Below are 21225 nucleotides of genomic sequence, written 5' to 3' on the forward strand. Positions count from 1 at the left end.
AATACCTTCAGATGGGGCCCTTCTAGGCCCACTTGTGTTGTGGTTCAGTAGCTGAGCTGCAAATCCGGACTTCCCCATTCAAATTTTCAAGTGCTGCTGTTCTTTTGGGGTGGTCTCTTGATCTTTTTCTTGTGTGTCTGGTAGACCCACAGTCTTTTTTTCTCCATTTCAGTGTTTAATCACTGTATTCATTTTATACAAGTCATTCCATAGGTAAGAGAAAATCAGGCCCACTGTGGGGAGGGGCAGATAGGCTGCTGTCCCATGATCTATGTGTGTGAGATACCAACTGTGCCCAGCCCATTTCTGGCCCTTTTCCAGGAGGCTGATGGTGCGATTTGGGCCTGCTCATGTAGGATTTTACACACAATCTGCATGCTATCTGTGTGCATGGGGGGGGGCAAGGGGATGGGTGGGCAGGTGCTTATCAAGTCAGGTTGCATGACAGCTGTTGTCCAGCATGACCTTAATCCAGTGATTTTCAGTATTTATCCTCGCAGCCCACAGACTTCTATGGTCTTCTCTATGATCTTTGCTTCTTGTGATGTCACCTCCAGTTTCCGGAGCACTCCTCCAGGTTCTGTGGCTGTTTCTAGGTCAACTGTAGTAATAAATTATCTCTCCCTCAACCTCCGCCGGTTCTACTGGTAGGTGAAGAGGGGCAAACATTGTGCTTATCAAAGATGTGACTCTTTTCAACCATTGTGCTCCAAATTCCCGTGGCACATCTGTGGACCTTTCATGGCAAACCATTGTGCTGCAGCACACTGGTTGAAAATCACTGCATGAATCTGTAGGGTTCTGGTTCTGTAGGAAAGGTATTTAAACTGATTTGAAACCAGCTAGAAGTGGGAAAGCGAATGATTCTTTGCAGTGAAGGTGAAAACACTGATATAACTGCATGGCAGAGGCATATATCCCTCCCAAGCGACCTTCTGCCCATTTCATTCCAAGGCCAGTCTCTGAACAGACATGACTCTGCAAGGTGTGATGTTACCAGGAGATCCCCCCTCCCCTGATGCAGTTCTGCATTTGATGGATGTCAGGGCATCCATGACTGAATCTCCTGCTATGTGAATGACCAAGGGGGGAGGGCAGAGAAATACCACACAAAGAGGGTGTCACTGGACCTGGGATGCCCCCCTTTGGATGCAAGGGATCCTTGCAGCTCTGGCTTCATTTCAGCCCCATTGTTGTGGGGTCCCCAGTTGCTTTACAGGTGGTGTTGTGCCAGGCACTTTCAGAAAACTAACATGGCCACATCTGCACCTTTTTCTCCTCAGGAGTTAAAGAAATTGGTCAGCCAGTATTCAAGCATCTCAAAAGTGGTCCTCCTCCGACTGGGTATGTATCCCCCTTGAGCAATCATTCTGCAAACCCACCAGCTTTGTGCCTCCATTTCCAAGGACAACAATTTTTTGTTATTCATGAGGTCTTCACATGGCCTTTCCACCAAGGAAGGAAGCTCAAGGCTCAGAGGCCGGTCCCTGCAACTTTCATCTTAGCAACCCTGTGAGGTAGACTGGGGTAAACAGCCACTGAACAGTGACCAGGTTTATAGCTGAACAGAATCTGAACCTGTGTAGTCTCTTGGACCACACAAGCTAAGGCCAGCCCACTGCCCACAACACCAACCATGTTGCTTCTCCACAAGTAGAAAGCCATACTTCCAACACAACAAATCCATTTCTGTCTGGCACGGTAGCAAGATAGCCTACTTCCCCTTATGAACCTTGCTACTTCCCTCTGTCTAGATGTCACCAATCTCCAGAGCATCATGGAAGCTGCCAAAAATGTAGAAGAGATTGTGGGAACATGTGGCCTCAATTTGCTGATCAACAATGCTGGCATTGCTCGTGAAACGACACTGGCCACTGAGGATGCCCAGAGCATGGCAGCCATGTATGCCACAAACACAATTGGACCCATGCAAGTTTGCCAGGTAAGAGTGTAGCAGGCTGGTTGAACCTCTGGAGAAATATTTGCTCCGTGCATGAACATGCAACCCAACCACGGACCAGTCTCTTCCCCCGAGGAGACAGATCGTTGTCATGCGTACCGGCTGCAGAGCCAAGCTTTCCTGCCATCTTTGGCCAGAGAGAGCCCTGCTAAGCTCCCTGGCTTAGTAGAGCAGCAGAGGCAACATCAGAGGGTGGGAGGAGTCCACATGACACTTGCTGCTTTGTCTACTTGTCCAGGTGTTCCTACCTTTGCTCGAAATAGCCGCACAGCAGAGCAACCTCCATGGCATGAGCTGCAGCAAAGCAGCCATCGTCAACGTCTCCAGTGACTACGGCTCCATCTCGCATATTGATGGGTGGAAATGGAGGGAAGATGTTGGGTATCGCTGCAGCAAGGTATGGGGCAGTGGTTTGGCAAGGCTCTCTTCTACCAAGAAACCTAGGGCCAGTTCAGAAGGTGTGTACGGCCCCTTGGTGAGGCAAGTCGAGAGTAAGGATAGTCCTAGGTGGCCCAGAACCATCTCCAACGTAGGGGGTTCCAGGCATATTATGCTGCCTTGATTCCCTTTGAAGTGGGAGAAAGGTGGGATATAAATCCTATAAATAATATTATGAGGTTTATCACAGCTGTGTCAGGAGCAGCAGGAGAGTCTGGACTGATACAGCTTGCTGCTCAAGCAGCTCCCCATGTACTTGAGCCAACCCTGAAGAAACAAAGTGTAGTGGGACAGGCTTCTTTGGCAAATCTAGAAAAGCAGCTACCAGTGCCTGTTTAACACCAGACACATTGCGTCTCTCAGCCTCCATTGTCTTACCTGTGAAAGGGGAACACGAGACACTCAGGCTCGTCATGGGTGGGGTGTGAAAGTTCTACCTGCTTCCAGCTGGATTAGCTAACTAGTCTGTAGGATTTACAGGGCATGCAGTCTGGGCCCCTTACGTCTTTGGCATGGAAAAACATGTTAGCAGTGTGGGGTAGTTCACATTTCCTTTCTGTTCGCGATACGCTGGCATCTTGAGTTATGGTGTGTTGAGACTGTGAAGTTGGCATGCAAGCTCTAATCTTGGGATACAGATCTGTTAAACAGATCCTTTCAAATGGGCAGGAAAGACCACGGCCACTGGTGTTGGGCCCAACTTAAGGCCCAACTTACCTAATAATTTAATTCAGCAACTCTGGCCTCCTATGACTAGGCAAGTAGTACTTGCTGATCCTGCAGATCAGGGTTTAGCTGGAGCCTAGCTATACCAGCAGAAAAGCCAGCTGCGTGTCAACTCATGCATTTGGCACCTGGCAGTGGGCCCTGGACTCCATCTTGCATGGGCATCTACTTTCTTCAGGAAATGTTATCCAGAACGTTATCCACCTTTATTCAGATCATGTTTCTCTGTAGGCCGCTTTGAACATGCTCACTAGGTGCCAGGCACTGGCCTACGAAGCCTTTGGGATTTTGTGTGTTGCTATCAACCCCGGAGGTGCCAAAACCCACTTTGGAGCAGAGCAGGTAGGTGCTGTACAAGATACTCATAGCCTAGGCAGCAAGAAGGTGATGGGGGAGTAGGGCATCTTTGTCTCTAGCATTCTGCTACACCTTCCCCATGAATCTCTATAGCTTCAATGGTTAAACAAAGATAAAACCCAAATGGAAATTTTTATCCAGCAGAAGGTCAAGAGAGCCTTGAGAACTACACACCACCATGATTACACATCACCGAGGAACAACCTTTTGAGGCCCAGTTTTCAGTTACACCAACTGAACTATTAGAAAAAGCGGAGTACACATCTAGTGGGCCACCTCCCTTATGTAGGGCAGTATGTTACTTGGCCCTGGCTGTGTTGCTCAAGACCCCTCTGGCTGTGCTTCTCTGATATCACAGAGAGACTGGAGGCCTGGGAGGTCCTTGCAGCACATAGGGACCCTTAATACAAGGGTCCCTGAGCAACTCTTGGAAAATTAAACCCCATTACTTCTGTAGTGCAGGAGACATAAGCTTCCAAGTTCAATTTTTGTTGTAAAGCATCAGTGGCGTAGCTAACGGGAACGGGGTGGGTACATTGCCCCAAGTACCATGCCCTGAGGGGATGTCTTGGAGGCCTCTGAAAGGTGCTTTTGGTTTTCAGTGAAAACTGGTAGTGCCTTTCTGAGGCCTCCAGGAAGCCTTCTGAGTGCCAGTGGGGGCACAACGATGTCGTATGGTGGTGTGTTTAAAATGTTTGTGCCTCTGGGTACCAGATGCCTTAGCTACACCACTGTAAAGCATTGGGGTCTTTGCAAGAACCTAATAAGTGATTGTGCTTGCGTTCATCTTCAGAGGCTACCAAGGCCTGCATTATGTGTTTGCTAGCAGGAGATCCCATGATTAACCTTTGTGACAAAGAGGCCTTGCACTCTGCTCCAGAGTGGTAGGGCACACACAAGCACATGTCTGAGTGTCACCCTTCACACTTCCATTTTACTGGGCTGATGAGCCAGATGCAGGCAGCAGCACCTAGTGGAGGAAGCCATCCCTAGCAGTGGGACAGGCACACCAGAGTTTTGACTGCAGTGGGTTCTGGTTAGATTGCCAAAGCAGTGAAAGGGAACACCTGTGTTTTGATGGGGTGGGACAGGATGTGAGTGGGAGTGTACTGACTGGTTCTAAGGCACTATTGCTTTGTACTTGCCATACCTTTTACCACATCACTGCAGCATGGCTATGCAATGCTACCCAACAAGAAATGGCAGCTGGCAAACACCCACAGATATCTGGAGAAGAGGCAGCATAAGGGCAAGAGGGACTAAGTGAGAAGGGAACCTGCCCTGAAGCCAGGAAACTGGTTGAATCAGGGAGGGTGTCCAAATTTCATAAAATAGGAGCTTTTAGCTTTCATGGTATAGAAGATGATGATGATAGGGTGACCAGATACGCCCAAGAAGTGGGTCATAGTTAAGCCCTGTTAGACTCACAGTGATTACTTGAGGATTAATGGCCCTATCCTACTGGAATAATGGGATGCTGTAGTGGGTGCCAGTGAAAAGACAGTCCTGCCATCATGGCAGCCCCTTGGCTGCATACTATTAGAAGTGGGGTGCAGAGTGGCCACCAGCACACCCCCACCAACAGAGAGGCAGGAAAGGAGTGGGGAACAAGCTGATGCTGGCAACTACAGATCCTGAACCCTTTCCTGGGCCAGACACACCCTCACCCTCAGTAGGCATCTAATGCATCCTCTAAATGGCCAGTAAAGGGGGGGGGGAAGGGGAATAGTTATCCAGATGGCAGCTGCCCCATGTTCCCCATGGGACTCCTTAGAACCGATATCACTGTTGCTAGCATAGCTCTGAGGAGCTGCTGGGGGTGTGTCTGGCCCAGGACAGGATCTGTAGTAACCAGCTTCACCTTGCTCCCCACTCCTTTCCTGCCTCTCTCCTGCTGGTGGCCACTCTGCACCCCACTTCTAGTGTTATGCAGTCAAGGGGCTGCCATGATGGCAGAGCTGTCTTTTCACTTGGCATACTTGGCTGTATGCTGCCACCTCCCAAAGACAGGATTGGGCCATATGTTTTTTTAACAAATTTGTGTCCTTGCAACTAAAAAAGAATTCAGACGGGAAATGATAACTTTCTCAGGATTGCCCAGGGAACCACCGCTTTGGTTGAGGTTTGTGAGGCCTCCCTGTGGGGGAAGGGGAGGGCCCGCCTGGCCTTTCCGAAGGCCCCCTTGTGGAGGCCTCAAACTAGTTCCCCAGAAGAAGGGGGGTTGTATCATCCAGCTCCCCCTCTTTCGGTTGGCAGCATTTGCTAGAGTCAGGAGCAGGGGCCGCTGTCAGCAGATCCTCCTGCCTGCTCTTCTAACTCCCAACTGCCTTGTCATCCCTGGCCTCCAGGTTTATATAGGGCAGACCCTTTGGCCCCTCCCTTTCCCTCACAGGGATAGTACAAAAAGGGCGTGCCTCTGGGACTGCCCCCCCCCCATTGCCAGCACTCCTCCCCTTCCTTTCTCTGTTTCCCTCCCACCTCCTTTCACCTGGAGCTGCCAGGGTTGCTCCTGAGATGGCTGGGAAAGCTGCTGCCTCTGCTCTGGTCTCTGCCTTTGGGGGTGGGCTGGCCCTGCCCACCTGGGTCCCGTAGCTCTGCAGACGATGTCAGGAGGTCCGGCTGTGGGCTCCCGATGTCACAGTCAGGTGCCCTGCCTGGCAAGGCAGGCCCTGGCTGGCTGGGCGAGGGAGTGCTCCCCTTCTCCCCTGAGGTGGGGGAGGGGGGGCTGCCTAGCAGCTGAATGGCCTGCGTCCTGTCTCCCCCTCCCTCCTCCAAGGCAGAGGGAGAAGCGGGGGGTTCAGCACGCAGTGTTCCTCTGCTGCGCTTTGCCGCCCACAGCAGTGCCCAGGCGGCATAAGGGGAGGTGGCCCCATGTTCCACCGGCTTCCTCCCTGATCCTCTGTCCCAGAAGTCCTCTCCCTGGGTAAGTTGGGGACCTGTGGGAGGAGGGGAACCCTGACAAGGTTGCAACACCAACCCTCACCTTGCAGCAGCACCCTGAAGCTCTAGGGATGAAGTGTTGAGGGGAGGGGATGTATAATGCAAGGCTGCCACTCAGCTAAAAAGCAGCTCACAAGTTTGGCCCCAGCAGACCTTCATTTTCTCATATCTCCTACCTAGTTCATGCTCTACTCCTTAGCAGAATCTTCTTGCAAGGAAGAAGGGATGATGGCCCAGTTTGACAAACATCTGTTTGCTTGCACACATAAATTCAAAAACCCAGAGGGAGGGAAACCCTAGTGGGAACTCTCAGAAACACGGCCATTCAATCCTTGTTTCAGTTCAACACTTGATATTCCTCCACCCTGCACCTCATGAGGGTGGAGGTGATGTTTGGTCAGGAGGGAACCAAGGAACTGCCATCCCATGCCAGTGTGCAGGCTCTGAGAGATGCCAAGGGGGGAAACCAGGTAGGAACCACCACACTGCTAGTGAGAGACCTTGTGAACAAGCTTTGGAAGTGCTATTGCCCACATGGTTGCCATGGCACCAGGAACCCCCACCCCATGACTGAGGAGAGCAGGCCTCATGGTGACTTACCTCCCTGGCAGCATACAGCAGGTTGTTGGGGAGGGCTAGCTGAGCACTGCTACGGCTGGGGTCACTGCTTGTTGTGGTGCCCACCAGCGGGGCGGTAGGTGGCCATTGCTGCAGGGGCACTGGTTTTGTCAGCTTTGGGTTCAAAGCAAAAGAAAGTGACAGCCCAGGGCCCTACCTCAAATTTCTCTCTCTCAGAAAAGAAAAAAGCCATGGCAGTCCAATTCAACAGCTCAGATAGTATTTTCTGTATGCCAACCGGGCTGGGCACAGAAGGGAAGCCCACCCTTCTCACTGCCTTCTTGCCAATGGTCTCTGACAGCCAACCCAAATTTGGGGCGGAGGGGTCCTTTCCAGAAATAAAGACTGCACCACTCCAGAACTGCTGGAGGAGAACAGAAATTTTTTTGGGGGGGTGGGGGTGGGTGGGAAACTTGCCTCAGAAGAACAGCTCCCTGGCAAAATACAAGCAGTGTTTATAGAAACTTTCCAGTTCAACCCTTATAAAAAATTAAGTCTCTTGAAGAGGACAGGGAAAGATCCTTGCCTGAAACTCAATAGAGCTGTGGGGGGGGGGGGAGACAGACCCTTCCTGGACCCATGGTCTGACTATCCCTACAGCAGCTTCTCAAATCTTGCAAGTCTTTAAAATTCTCACATTTAGGGCACAATCCGAACCCCTTATGTCAGTACTTTCCAGCACTGGCATAGTAGTGCCAATGGGACATGTGCTGCATCCTGCAGTTGGGCGGCACTCACGGAGGCCTCCTCAAAGTAAGGGAATGTTTGTTTCCTTACCTCAGAGCTGCATTGCCCTTACGTTAGTGCTGGAGAGCACTGACATAAAGGGTTAGGATTGCGCCCTTAGTGTGTTCCACTGTGGCTCTCAGCGCATCGCAGCAGCCTTCCCTCACCCAGAAGCCAGTCACACGTTCCTCAATGTGCTGTTCCGCAACTAGGCTTGCCCATTCTGTCACTGCTGCTCAGTCAGTCTTGAACAGGTGCCTGTCTCTGGCAGGAGCCCTCCTGCACTGTGCAAACAAGACCTGGGGCTGGTTTCCCCTCACCCTTGTCAGCTTTAGGGCTAACCCCAACTTCTTGCCTTTGCAACAGCTCATCTCAGCCTCCTGTAGCTCGCTGCCTGTGCCCACCTCAGTGCCCTCACTGTTACCAAAAGGGGCTGTTTTGTTTAGGGGATTAGTACACTACCCTTATTGGAACCTCAGGATCACAGGCTGGATAACAAGACAGCGTAATGCAGAGAAATTCCCTTTAGCTTAAAGAGGAGACTGGGAGAAAACTTTTAATAAAAGATTACAACTTTATTACAAATGCACAAAGGTAAACATAATGCACATGGAAAAATGATAAGTATATGTTTCTTGGTCCTAGTACTTGAATCTAGTGTACCTAGCTTTCATGGTGGTTGCATGTAAAAAGTATTTGGTGCATCCGAGGAAATTAAAAAAAGGAAAGGTGGTAGGGAAGGATTTTAGGGGTCCCTGGTCTGCCAAACCCAGTTGCTAACTAAAGATGCGGAAAGAAGGGGAGCAAAAGGGGGGGAAAGAAGGGAAAAAGTTCCAGATGCAAGATAGTTACCTGTCTGTAGAGCAGTTGGATTGGGGGAGAGAGTCCTGTGTGGAGGACCCTCTGACACAGCACAGCTGTGTTGGTCCTTGGAGGAGGAGCCACAGAGAGAGAGAGCATGTGACCGCCCTCTCTTAAAAAGAAGGGTTTTCAGACAGAGCTGAGCTGGGTTGAAGCTTGCTTACAACCACATAGCAGGGAAAACATTGAAAAGATCAGGATGTCTCTTATCAGCAAAATTCAATGGGGTCTAATGGCTGGCTTACTAGATGGGGGAACTTAAACAATACACTGGATGGGCAATCCAGGAAGGCTGTTCAAGTTTGCATATGGTAGTTAAGCAGTGATTGGGTTAAAACAGTGCAATGAATACAGTAATGTAGGAGACTGGGTGAAAACAATACAATGAATATGAGACACTTAAACAATGATTTACTATGTCAGACTTCTTCCTATAATATGTGAATCATAGGGGGGTGGATTTTGTAACCATGAGTTTGTGACTTGACCAGAGTTTTTGGAAAAGTGTGCTGGGAGAAGTGTGGCCTGCATGATGTTTTAGTAACATAACCAGATATAGAGAGAAAATTACAACTAAAAGGAAAAAGGGTATTTTCACGTAACATCACTTCTGTCATTCCAAGTAGTAACACTCTGGCATGACACAACTAAACAGAGCCCAGTTTTCAATAATAATATTCCATCTCTGTTTTTACAGGAAGTAATAACTGTTGACACCAGCACAAGAGGAATTGTAGAAGTGCTTTCCAGCCTCTCTGCCAAGGACAATGGAACTTTTTTGGACTGGAGGGGACAAACAGTTCCTTGGTGAAGAGGGAGGAGATGTATCCTCTGGGCCTGGAAGGCACTGCCGCAGTTTGGGGCTTTCAGCTTCAACACAGAGGAAAATAAAGCAGCTCATGCCATCTGCTCAACTCAGGCTTCTGGTGACCTTATTTGTAGGCTTGTACACCCTCATTGAACAGTGGTTGTCCAACAATTGAAGCTGTTGCCAGCCATTGCAGTAGAGGCCAGCCTGTCACTTCCACATATAATCCTGGTAGATGTGTGGATCACAACCGGTATGGCAATAAAACTCAGAAGTACAGGAAGTGTTCAGAAAACCAGTACCATTAAACACACCAAGGAAAGGGTGTGGCGTTGTAAAGACTAAGCCTTGATGGGAGTCCAGGAAAGCCATAGGAAACTTGTTAAGACTAACACAAGAGCCTGGTGTTCCCTGTAATAGACTTAAAAAGGCCACCTCTCTTGTATCTTTAAACCAAGGATGCAACAATCCAGTGGTGAGAAAGGGTAAGGAGGATGCTATTTATTCCATTTTCGAACAAGGGCAGGAGATTCATGGCAAAAAAAAAACCCTTCCTGCCCTGCAGGCCCTCTCCCCCACTTCCATTTGGCTCCCTGGAGTGTGCGCACAACAGAAAGGCTGAAGGGGTATGTAGATCCATGATTAATGTTTGGGGGCTAGACCGTGCACCACCCACCCACCCATGATAATCTTATTTTGAAAAGAACCAATTCCCCTTCCCACCCAAAAATCCCTGTAGAAATCAACAGGCAGAAAGGGGAATGGATTTTATTTTGTACAATAGGTCACAAAATAAATCCAGTTTCTTCCAAAGGTAGCATGTGAAGTTATAAAAAAACACCAAAGACAGGAGGCAGCACAACTGCAAGTCATACAGAAGAGTAGAGGCAACTTCAGGTGCAGGTTGCTGAACAAGGAAAACAGCCAGTGGTAGAGCCACAATTCTTGGCCCACCATGGCTGTTTCATCTGCAGAGGCAATGGGCAAGGTTTTCCATTCAGACAGGGTGAAGCAAAGCAGGGGAGTCTCGGGGCTTTGGCAAGACAGGAAAGTAGGCATCCCAGAGGTTCATGTCTGCCTCCCCCATATTGCACTTCAGATCTCTGGTACTTAGGAAGAGCAGCATTTGGCAGGGAGCTCCTCCAGAATGCCAGTCAGGGTAGGGCTGACCTTCTTAAGTTGGGCATTGTGACCATCTCCAGATCACTACTCTTTTGCCCACATGTCTCTCTTATGAGTACAGCCCAACTCAGTCCACGGGCAGCCATGTTGCCACTTTCCTGCCAGACCATACAGAAGTTTCCTAGCAGTTACCGGTCATGCTTCTAGTCTCAGTACTGACTTTTGCCTCAAGAAAGTTATTCCTGGCAACTCAACACTTCAGCACTTCACACCCCCAAATCCCCCATGACTAGCAGGATGGCCACCTGGGAACCTAGTTGTAACCGCAATGGAGGTGGAGTAACAGGAGTGAGGTACCCAGCAACACAGGAACTCCTTGCAAACCAGGTTAAGTCAACCATCCTCTGAATGGGCAGCTCGCTTTGTGGGCAGCAGGAAAGGTGGCTTCAGGACACACAGTCTGCGTCAGCAGGCTATAGCCACAAGTGGCCAGAAATTACCTCAGGAAGATATCGAGGTTAGCGCAAATCTAGATTTCACCCAGCAGACCAACAGAGGTGCCCACTGTAAGGCACAAACCATCTGCAAGGTCAGAATGTGCCTTTGGTCGCTGCTGCCACCTCCGTTCTGATCCTGCCAACCATAACCCAGTTGTCCATTTTGAAGGTAGGTTGTGCTCCTCCCTGCCTAAGACAGCAAGGCCACCTTTGGCACAGGGATACTGGTCAAATGCAGAAGGTAGGTGGCCAGATGAGATTTGACCTCAGCTGCCCACTCTGGCATAGTCTCTCCTAATTCTTTCTTGCCCATAGCCTCTGCAGAAAGTTTCCTGAGGCATAGTATTTATGAACCTGCTGCCCAGCTCCTGTTTCCACTGGCCATTTTTCATATGCTCCTGTAGGCATTAAGAGGACAGGCCACCAGCAGCATAATAGACTCTGCCAAGCCATGCAACAGGAGGAATTACAACCCATTTACAAAAGAGAGAAGAGTTGATTGAAGACAGGAGAAAAATTAAGAAAGAAAAAATTCTTGTTCCAAGTGACACTGCAGGGTGAGAAAACATACATTGTGCCAAGATGCAGAGGGCATGGCAAAGCTCCCTCTCTGGCTCCCTCCATGATTGTCCCATTAATTCCACAAAAAGTGAGCTACTTGTGCGCTGTTAAGAGACAGGAAGAGACAGGAAGAGACGAACAGGCCTTGCTGAGGGAGAGTCAGCATGGCTTCTGTAAGGGTAAGTCTTGCCTCACTAACCTTATAGAATTCTTTGAAAAGGTCAACAGGCATGTGGATGCGGGAGAACCCGTGGACATTATATATCTGGACTTTCAGAAGGCGTTTGACACGGTCCCTCACCAAAGGCTACTGAAAAAACTCCACAGTCAGGGAATTAGAGGACAGGTCCTCTCGTGGATTGAGAACTGGTTGGAGGCCAGGAAGCAGAGAGTGGGTGTCAATGGGCAATTTTCACAATGGAGAGAGGTGAAAAGCGGTGTGCCCCAAGGATCTGTCCTGGGACCGGTGCTTTTCAACCTCTTCATAAATGACCTGGAGACAGGGTTGAGCAGTGAAGTGGCTAAGTTTGCAGACGACACCAAACTTTTCCGAGTGGTAAAGACCAGAAGTGATTGTGAGGAGCTCCAGAAGGATCTCTCCAGACTGGCAGAATGGGCAGCAAAATGGCAGATGCGCTTCAATGTCAGTAAGTGTAAAGTCATGCACATTGGGGCAAAAAATCAAAACTTCACATATAGGCTGATGGGTTCTGAGCTGTCTGTGACAGATCAGGAGAGAGATCTTGGGGTGGTGGTGGACAGGTCGATGAAAGTGTCGACCCAATGTGCGGTGGCAGTGAAGAAGGCCAATTCTATGCTTGGGATCATTAGGAAGGGTATTGAGAACAAAACGGCTAGTATTATAATGCCGTTGTACAAATCTATGGTAAGGCCACACCTGGAGTATTGTGTCCAGTTCTGGTCGCCACATCTCAAAAAAGACATAGTGGAAATGGAAAAGGTGCAAAAGAGAGCGACTAAGATGATTACGGGGCTGGGGCACCTTCCTTATGAGGAAAGGCTACGGCGTTTGGGCCTCTTCAGCCTAGAAAAGAGACGCTTGAGGGGGGACATGATTGAGACATACAAAATTATGCAGGGGATGGACAGAGTGGATAGGGAGATGCTCTTTACACTCTCACATAATACCAGAACCAGGGGACATCCACTAAAATTGAGTGTTGGGCGGGTTAGGACAGACAAAAGAAAATATTTCTTTACTCAGCGCGTGTTCGGTCTGTGGAACTCCTTGCCACAGGATGTGGTGCTGGCGTCTAGCCTAGACGCCTTTAAAAGGGGATTGGACGAGTTTCTGGAGGAAAAATCCATTATGGGGTACAAGCCATGATGTGTATGCGCAACCTCCTGATTTTAGGAATGGGTTAAGTCAGAATGCCAGATGTAGGGGAGAGCACCAGGATGAGGTCTCTTGTTGTCTTGTGTGCTCCCTGGGGCATTTGGTGGGCCGCTGTGAGATACAGGAAGCTGGACTAGATGGGCCTATGGCCTGATCCAGTGGGGCTGTTCTTATGTTCTTAGGAAGGGACTGGAGAGAGATTTGTCCAAAGTTCTTCCCCTCTCCTTGCCGTCCTAAAATTGGAAACTATTAATGTCTTCAGCACAGAAAGCTTGGAGGAGCCCCCATCCAGCCAATCCCATCCTCCGTGCTCACACTGGCCTTTTTTGCAGAAAGAAACCCAAACAGCCTCTCTCCCCCCCCCCCCCCATGCAAAGCAGCTCAGAAATAGAGAGCGGGTCACTGATGAAAGAACAGAAAACCAGGCACCTGCAGAGCCAACCCAGCCCCAGCTCAGTGCAATGAGTGAGGAGAGTCCCATGTAGCAGGCAACTGAGAGCAAGGCATCCTCTGTTGCTCCAGACTGACCCCACAACGTCCTGGTATTTTGGAAAAAAACAGAAGGCAGCTACTGCCTCCTGACCTGGTTTATAAGCTGACAGTTCTGTCAATGCTACAAAGAGAGGAGGGTCTTACTTACTTTTGCTCTGCCCATGCACTTCTGTGTGGTTCTAGGTGCCCCTGCAAAGAGTCTGCCCAATCCTGCACTTCTCTAGCTGGTTCCTTGGCATCCATCTCAGGTGGCTGCACATGGACATCAGGAGTTAACATTCTTTTTGTTTAAACAAAAACAATCTGGAAGCTACTCTTGGGTCTCTACACTGGCCACATCGGCTGGCTGACCTGCTAAACAAAGCAGGTATTTTTACATGGATGGGCCCAATCTCTGCTCACATTTCAGTGCTGGCCAATAAACCACCCTGAAGAGAGAACACACAAACACACACAAAAAGAAAAGAGTTTTAAGTTGCTATCGAAACAAGGAGACATGGACCACCCTGATGCACCTCAAGCTTCAACATATTTCAGGCTTGTTTAAAGATTTTTTTTGACATCTGATGACCGCAGGGTCATCGTTTTCCACCGCTGTAGGACATCTTTCCCCTATCGCCCTCCCTCATCTTGACCCACGTATCTCTGAATATACCCTACAGTGTCCTTGGGGGTCCCGCACTTCTCCTGCATGCCCCTCATGTGCCTGGGGAAAACAAATTTTTTTTTGTTTTTATCGACATCTCATGACCCCGGGGTCATCGTTTTCCACCCATGTGGGACATTTTTCCCCAGTCGCCCTCATCTTGTCCCACATATCTCTGAGAACACCCTACAGAGTCATTGGGGGTCCTGCACTGGGGCATTGGGGGCATGTAGGAGCAGTGCTGGTCACCCAAGGAAAGTCTGGAGCATCAACAGACTTGATTGGAAGAGGATTAGGGCAATTCTGGAAAAATGGGTTTCAGGCCAGAAAACGATGACCCCGCGGTCATCAAAAATTTAGGTGGAAAAAAAAATTTCCCTAGGCACATTTTGGATATGCAGGGGCAGTGCTGGTAACCCAAGAAATGTCTGAATTATCAACAGAAATGATTGGGAGAGGATGAGTGCCATTGTGGAAAAATTGTTTTTAGGCCAGAAAAATGATGACCCCTGGGGTCATCAAAAATTTAGGTGAAAAAAAAATTTTCCCTATGCACAGTGTGGGCAAGCAGGAGCAGTGCTGGTCACCCAAGGAAACTGGAGCATCAACAGACTTGACTGGGAGAGGATAAGGACGATTCTGGAAAATGGGTTTCAGGCCTGAAAAACGATGACCCCGGGGTCATCAAAAATTTATGTTAAAATAATTTTTTTAACTAGGCACAGTTTGGGCATGCAGGAGCAATGCTGGTAACCCAGGAAATGTCTGAATTATCAACAGAGTTGATTAGGAGAGGATGAGTCCGATTGTGGAAAAATGGGTTTCAGGCCAGAAAAACCATGACCCGGGAATTATCAAAAATTTAGGTGGAAAAAATTTTTTTCTCCTAGGCACAGTTTGGACATGCAGGAGCAGTGCTGGTCACCCAAGGATACTCTGGAGCATCAGCAGAGTTGATTGGGAGATGATGAGTGAGATCCTAGAAATATGGGGGTCACGCCAGAAAAACGATGACCCCAGTGTCATCGAAAATTTAGTAGAAAAAAAAATTTCCCCTAGGCACCGCTTGCACATGCAGGAGCAGTGCTCGTAAACGAAGAAATGTCTGGTGTGTCAACAGAGTTGATTGGGAGAGGATGAGTGCGATCCTGGAAAAATGGGTTTCAGGCCAGAAAAACGATGACCCCGGGGTCATCAAAAATTTAGGTGGAAAAAATAAATTCCCTAGGAACAGTTTGGCCATGAAGGAGCAATGCTGGTCACCAAAGGAAACTCTGGAGCATCAACAGACATGATTGGGAGAGGATGAGGGCATTCCTGGAAAATGGGTTTCAGGCCAGAAAAATGATGACCCCGGGGTCATCGAAAACATAGTTGGAAAAAAAAATTTCCTATGCCCAGTTTGGACATGCAGGAATATTGCTGGCCACCCAAAGAAACTCTGGAGCATCAACAGAATTGATTGGGAGAGGATGAGGGCGATCATGTTAAAACGAGGTTCAGGCCAGAAAAAGGATGACCCAGGGGTCATAGAAAAATAGGTGGGGAAAAAATTTCCCTAGGCATACTTTGGACATGCAGGAGCAGTCCTGGTCACTCACGGAAACTCGATTCTATTTCGAGAACCTTTATTGGCATTACAACAAATTCTGAACATGGCACAGGAAACATAAGTGTTCCGCTCACAACATAAAATTCAAGTTATTAAAACACATGAGGGTTTTTTCCCTAAAAACAGCTAAAAGATAGTCAGCAACCAAATCTGTGGTAGCCACGCAGGGAATCGTTGGGTGAACCAGAGAAGGTGGACAGGATTGAATCTAAAAAGGTAGCACAAAGTGTTCAAAGAGCAGGACAGAGACATAGGATAGGAACCACCGTATCGGGTTCCAAGGAGCAGAATTTACAAGTCCTGTTGCAAAGTGGAACATTATGAAATCTTCCCTCGAGAACTGCAGAGCGAAAATATTAAATCTGGCAAGAATAAAAGCCCACCTCCTGCTTGGATTGATTAGTTCCCTGAAATAATTAGCAAAGAAACTCTGGAGCATCAACAGAGTTGATTGGGAGAGGGTGAGGGTGAAATTGGAAAAATGGAGTTCAGGTCAGAAAAATGATGACCCCGGGGTCATAAAAATTAGGTGGGAAAAACAAATTTTCCCTAGGCACAGTTTGCACATGCGGGACCAGTGCTAGTCATGCAAAGAAAAAAAATTTTCTAGGCACACTTTGGACATGCAGGAGCAGTGCTGTTCACCCTTGGAAACTCTAGAGCATCGACAGAGTTGATTGGGAGAGGAAGAGGGCGATCGTGGAATAATGGGGTTCAGGCCAGAAAAACGATGACAACGGGGTCATCGAAAAAATAGATGAAAAAAAAATTTCCCCTAGGCACACTTTGGACATGCAGGAGCAGTGCTGGTCACCCAAGGAAATACTGGAGCATCAACAGAGTTGATTGGGAGATGTTGAGTGCGATTGTGGAAAAATGGGTTTCAGGCCAGAAAAACGATGACGCCGGGGTCATCAAAAATTTAGGTGGAAAAATTATTTTTACATAGTTACACTTTGGACATGCAGGAGCAGTGCCGGTCACCCAAAGAAACTCTGGAACATCTCAGAGTTGATTGCGAGAGGAAGAGGACGATCATGGAATAATGGGGTTCAGGCCAGAAAAACGATGACCCAGGGGTCATCGAAAATGTAGGTGGAAAAAACAAATTATCCCTAGGCACAGTTTGGACATGCAAGAGCAGTGCTGGTCACCCAAGGAAACTCTGGAGCATCAATGGGGTTGATTGGGAGAGAATGAGGGCGATCCTTGAAAATTTGGTTTCAGGTCAAAAAAACAATGACCCCAGGGTCATCGAAAAAATAGGTCAGAAAAATTTTTTCACTAGGCACACTTTGGATATGCAGGAGCAGTGCTGGTCGCCCAAGGAAACTCTGGAAAATCAACAGAGTTGATTGGAAGAGGATGAGGGCGATCGTGGAAAAATGGGTTTCAGGTCAGAAAAATGATGACCCTGAGGTCATTGAAAAAGTAGGTCAAAAAAAAATTTCCCCTAGGCATATTTTTGACATGCTGTAGCATTGCTGCTCACCCAAAGAAACTTTGGAGCATGAGCAGAGGTCATTTGGATAGGATGAGGGCAGTAGTGGAAAAATGGGGTTCAGGCCAGAAAAACGATGACCCGGGGTCATCAAAAAAATAGGTCGATACAAAATATTTCCCCTAGGCACACTTTGAACATGCAGGAGAAAAGCTGGTCATAGTTTTTCCTTATGTGCCCCCATATGCCTAGGGAAAACAAAACTTTTTTTTGTTTTTTTCGAACACTCATGACCCTGGGGTCATCCTTTTCCACCCCTGTAGGACAGTTTTCCCCGATCACCCTCATCCTCTCCCATGTATCTCTGATTATACCCTACAGTGTCCTTGGGGGTCCTGCACTGCTCCTAAATGCCCCACATTTGTTTAGGGAAAACAAAAATTTTTTTAGTTTTTTCGACATCTCATGACCCCGGGGTCATTCTTTTCCACCCCTGTAGGACATTTTTTCACCCTCTTCTTGCCCCGCACATCTTGGAGTATGCCCTACAGTGTCCTTGGGGGTCCCACACTTCTCATTCATGCCCCACATGTGCCTAGGGAAAACAAAAAAATTTTTATTTTTTTTGAGATGACCCCGAGGTCATCATTTTCCACCCCTGTAGGACATTTTTCCCCAATCGCCCTCATCTTGTCCCACGTATCTCTGAGTATGTCCTACAATGTCCCTGGGGGTCCCGTGCTTCTCCTGCATGCCCCACATGTGCCTAGGGAAAACAATTTTTTTTTCGACCTCTCATGACCCCAGGGTCATTTTCCAGCTCTGAAGGACATTTTTCCCAATTGCCCTCATCTTGTCCCACGTATCTCTGAGTATGTCCGACAGTGTGCTTGGGGGTCCTGCACTTCTCCTGCATGCATATTTTTTGGGATTTTTTCGACATCTCATGACCCCGGGGTTATCATTTTCCACCCCTGCAGGAAATTTCCCCCTGATCACCCTCATCTTCTCCCATGTATCTTTGAGTATAACCTACAGTGTCTTTCGGGGTCCCGCACTTCTCCTGCATGCCCCACATGTGTGTAGGGAAATTAATTTTTTTTTTCTATATCTCATGACCCCGGGGTCATCGTTTTCCACCCCTGTAGGACATTTTCCCCCGATCGCCCTCATCTTGTCCCACGTATCTCTGAATATACCCTACAGCGTCCTTGGAGGTCCCACACTGCTCCTACATGCCCCACATTTGTTTAGGGAAAAAAAATTTTTTTTAGTTTTTTTTCGACTTCTCATGACCCTGGGGTCATCGTTTTCCACCCCTGTAGGACATTTTTCTCCAATCGCCCTCTTCTTGCCCCACATATCTCAGAGTACACCCTACAGTGTCCTTGGGGGTCCCACACTTCTGCATGGTCCACATGTGGCAAGGGAAAACAAATTTTTTAAAGTTTTTATTGATGTCTCATGACCACAGTTTCCCACCCCTGTAGGACATTTTTCCCCCAATCACCCTCATTTTGTCCAACTGAGTATCTCTGAGTATGTCATACAGTGTCCTTGGGGGTCCTGCACTTCTGCATGCCTCACAGATGTCGAGGGAAAACAAATTTTTTAATGATTTTTTTGATATCTCATGACTCCGTGGTCATTTTCCATCTTTTCCCGATTGCCCTCATCTTGTCCCACGTATCTCTTTGAGTATTTCCGACAGTGTCCTTGGGGGGGTCCCACACTTCTCCTGCATGCCCCACGTGTCTAGGGAAAACAATTTTTTTTTTGACATCTCATGACTCCGGGCTCATTGTTTTCCAGCCCTGAGGGACATTTTTCCCCAATCGCCCCCATCTTGTCCCACGTATCTTTGAGTATGTCCTACAGTGTCCTTGGGGGTCCCGCACTTCTCCTGCATGCCCCACATGTTCCTAGGGAAAACAAATATTTTTTGGGATTTTTTTGACATCTCATGACCCCCCTTGCAGGAAATTTCCCCCCCGATCACCCTCATCTTGTCCCATGTATCTTTTGAGAATGACCTACAGTGTCTTTCAGAGTCCCGCTCTTCTCCTGCATGCCCCACATGTGTGTAGGGAAAACAATTTTTTTTTTTTACATCTCATGACCCCCAGGTCATTGTTTTCCACCCCTGTAGGATATTTTTCTCCAATCGCCCTCTTCTTGCCCCACATATCTCGGTGTACACTCTACAGTGCCCTTGGGGGTCCCGCACTACTCTTGCATGCCCCACATGTGCCATGGGAAACATTTTTTGTTTTTTTTGACATCTCATGACCCCAGGGTCATCGCTTCCCACCCCGTAGGACATTTTTCCCTGATCGCCCTCATCTTGTCCCATGTATCTCTGAATATACCCTAAAGTGTCCTTGGGCATCCTGCACTGCTCCTGTATGCCCCACATGTGCAGAGGGAAAACAAATTTTTTTTAGTTTTTTTTTGTCATCTCATGACTATCGTTTTGCATCCTTGTAGGACTTTTTTCCCCAATCGGCCTCATCTTGACCAACATATCTCTGAGTATGCCCTACAGCAGGGGTGCTCAATAGGTGGATCGCGATCTACCGGTAGATCGTGAGGCAAAATGCATAGATCGCGGAGCCCTGTCTCTCCAAACTGTTAATAGGTCAGTTTTGTCTAGTAACTAGACGAAACTGACATATTTAGCTGACACTAAACTGACACTGAAACTGACACTTTAGGTGCTCTTCAGGCATGCAGCAACAAAACTGACTAGATTCCAGCAGGGGCTCCATACATTAAAGGGGGTGTCTCTCAGATGCTTCCTTCCCCCCTGGTAGATCTCCGGGCCTTGCTGGGTTTCAAAGTAGCTCTCGAGCCAAAAAAGTGTGAGCACCCCTGCCCTACAGTGTCCTAGGGGTTCTGCACTTCTCCTGCATGTCCCACATGTACCTAGGGAAAACAAAATATATATATATATTTTCAATATCTCATGACCATCGTCTTTCACCCCTGTAGGACATTTTTCCCTGACCGCCCTCATTGTCTACCATGTATCTCTGAGTATGTCATACAGTGTCCTTGGGGGTCCCGCACTTCTGCATGCCCCACATGTGCCTAGGAAAAACAAAAATTCTTTTTTTTTTTTTTTTACATTTAATGACCCCGGGGTCATCGTTTCCCACCCCCATAGGACATTTTTCCCTGATCGCCCTCATCTTGTCCCACATATCTCTGAGTACACCCTACAGCAGGGGTCGGCAACCTGTGGCTCTGGAGCTGCATGCGGCTCCTCTGTTGGCACACAGCGCTGAGCCAAGCAGCCTGGAGAGGGGTGCTGAAGCTGCATGTCACATTAAAGAAAACAGAGGCTTTTTCTGAGTGAGCCCCGTGTGTTGTGAGGGCGCGCTGCTTCCCTCCGCCCCCTGAGCTCACTGCCCTCCTTTCCCTTTACCCCCACCTGCCCGGCACTGGTTTCCCTTTTCAATTTTGCCCATTCTGCAGGCTTCAGGTCCCTGGGATTGCAGCCTTGGAGCCCGCTCCTGTGCATGTCTACTCAGTTGTAAGCCCCATTGCAGCAGATGAGGCTTACTCCCAGGAAAGGGTGCCTGGGACTGCAGTCTTTGAGCCTGAGCCTGCTCAAGGCCAAGCGCAAGGACAGGTGAGTGGGAGCCCACGCCCAGCAGTTCTGTTCCCAAGCAAGCCCAGCTGTAGTCCCTGGGCTACTCCCAGGAAGGTGTGGAGGGCTGTAGCCTCAGCCCCCTCCTGTGCAGGTCTACTCACAAGTAGTCAGTGAGGCTTCCTCCCAGGAAAGTGTGGAGAAGACTGCAACCTGAGAGCTCCAACCAACTTGTCTGCTCAGAAGTCCCATTGTAGTCAATGGGGCTTACTCACAGGATAGTGTGGAGAGGGTTGCAGCCTGAGGCGCAGGCAGGCAGGGCAGAAGCTGGCCTGTGGCTGCCCCCCTCCCCCCCCCCCCCCGCTCTGGCTTCTTCTCTTCCCCACCTCTGGAGTCTGTGTCTTTTTCCTTCCAACAGGGTGCCTCTGGAAGGTGGGGGGAATTCTTTAGTATCCATGTAAGATAAGCAGA

General features: G+C 48.7%; 1 protein-coding gene across 1 annotated transcript; it reads left to right on the plus strand.

Moving 5' to 3' along the window:
• Nucleotides 1-1825: 1825 nt before the first annotated feature.
• Nucleotides 1826-6338, plus strand: LOC136660616 (uncharacterized). Its single transcript, XM_066637922.1, has 4 exons — nt 1826-1942; nt 2199-2357; nt 3356-3466; nt 6258-6338. Exons 1-4 carry the CDS (start codon nt 1892-1894, stop codon nt 6336-6338), a joined length of 402 nt encoding a protein of 133 aa, XP_066494019.1. The 5' UTR covers nt 1826-1891.
• The last annotated feature ends 14887 nt before the right edge of the window (nt 6339-21225 follow it).

Source organism: Tiliqua scincoides, chromosome 9 (genome assembly GCF_035046505.1).
Source record: "Tiliqua scincoides isolate rTilSci1 chromosome 9, rTilSci1.hap2, whole genome shotgun sequence".
NCBI classification, from domain to species: Eukaryota; Metazoa; Chordata; class Lepidosauria; order Squamata; family Scincidae; genus Tiliqua; species Tiliqua scincoides.

What these genes read in the sequence shown, in the direction of transcription:
- LOC136660616 (XM_066637922.1), top strand. Translation starts at nt 1,892, where the DNA reads ATGGCAGCCATGTATGCCACAAACACAATTGGACCCATGCAAGTTTGC. An exon ending in GACCCATGCAAGTTTGCCAG is followed by an intron (nt 1,943 to 2,198) that starts GTAAGAGTGTAG and finishes CTACTTGTCCAG; the next exon opens with GTGTTCCTACCTTTGCTCGA. An exon ending in TTGGGTATCGCTGCAGCAAG is followed by an intron (nt 2,358 to 3,355) that starts GTATGGGGCAGT and finishes GTTTCTCTGTAG; the next exon opens with GCCGCTTTGAACATGCTCAC.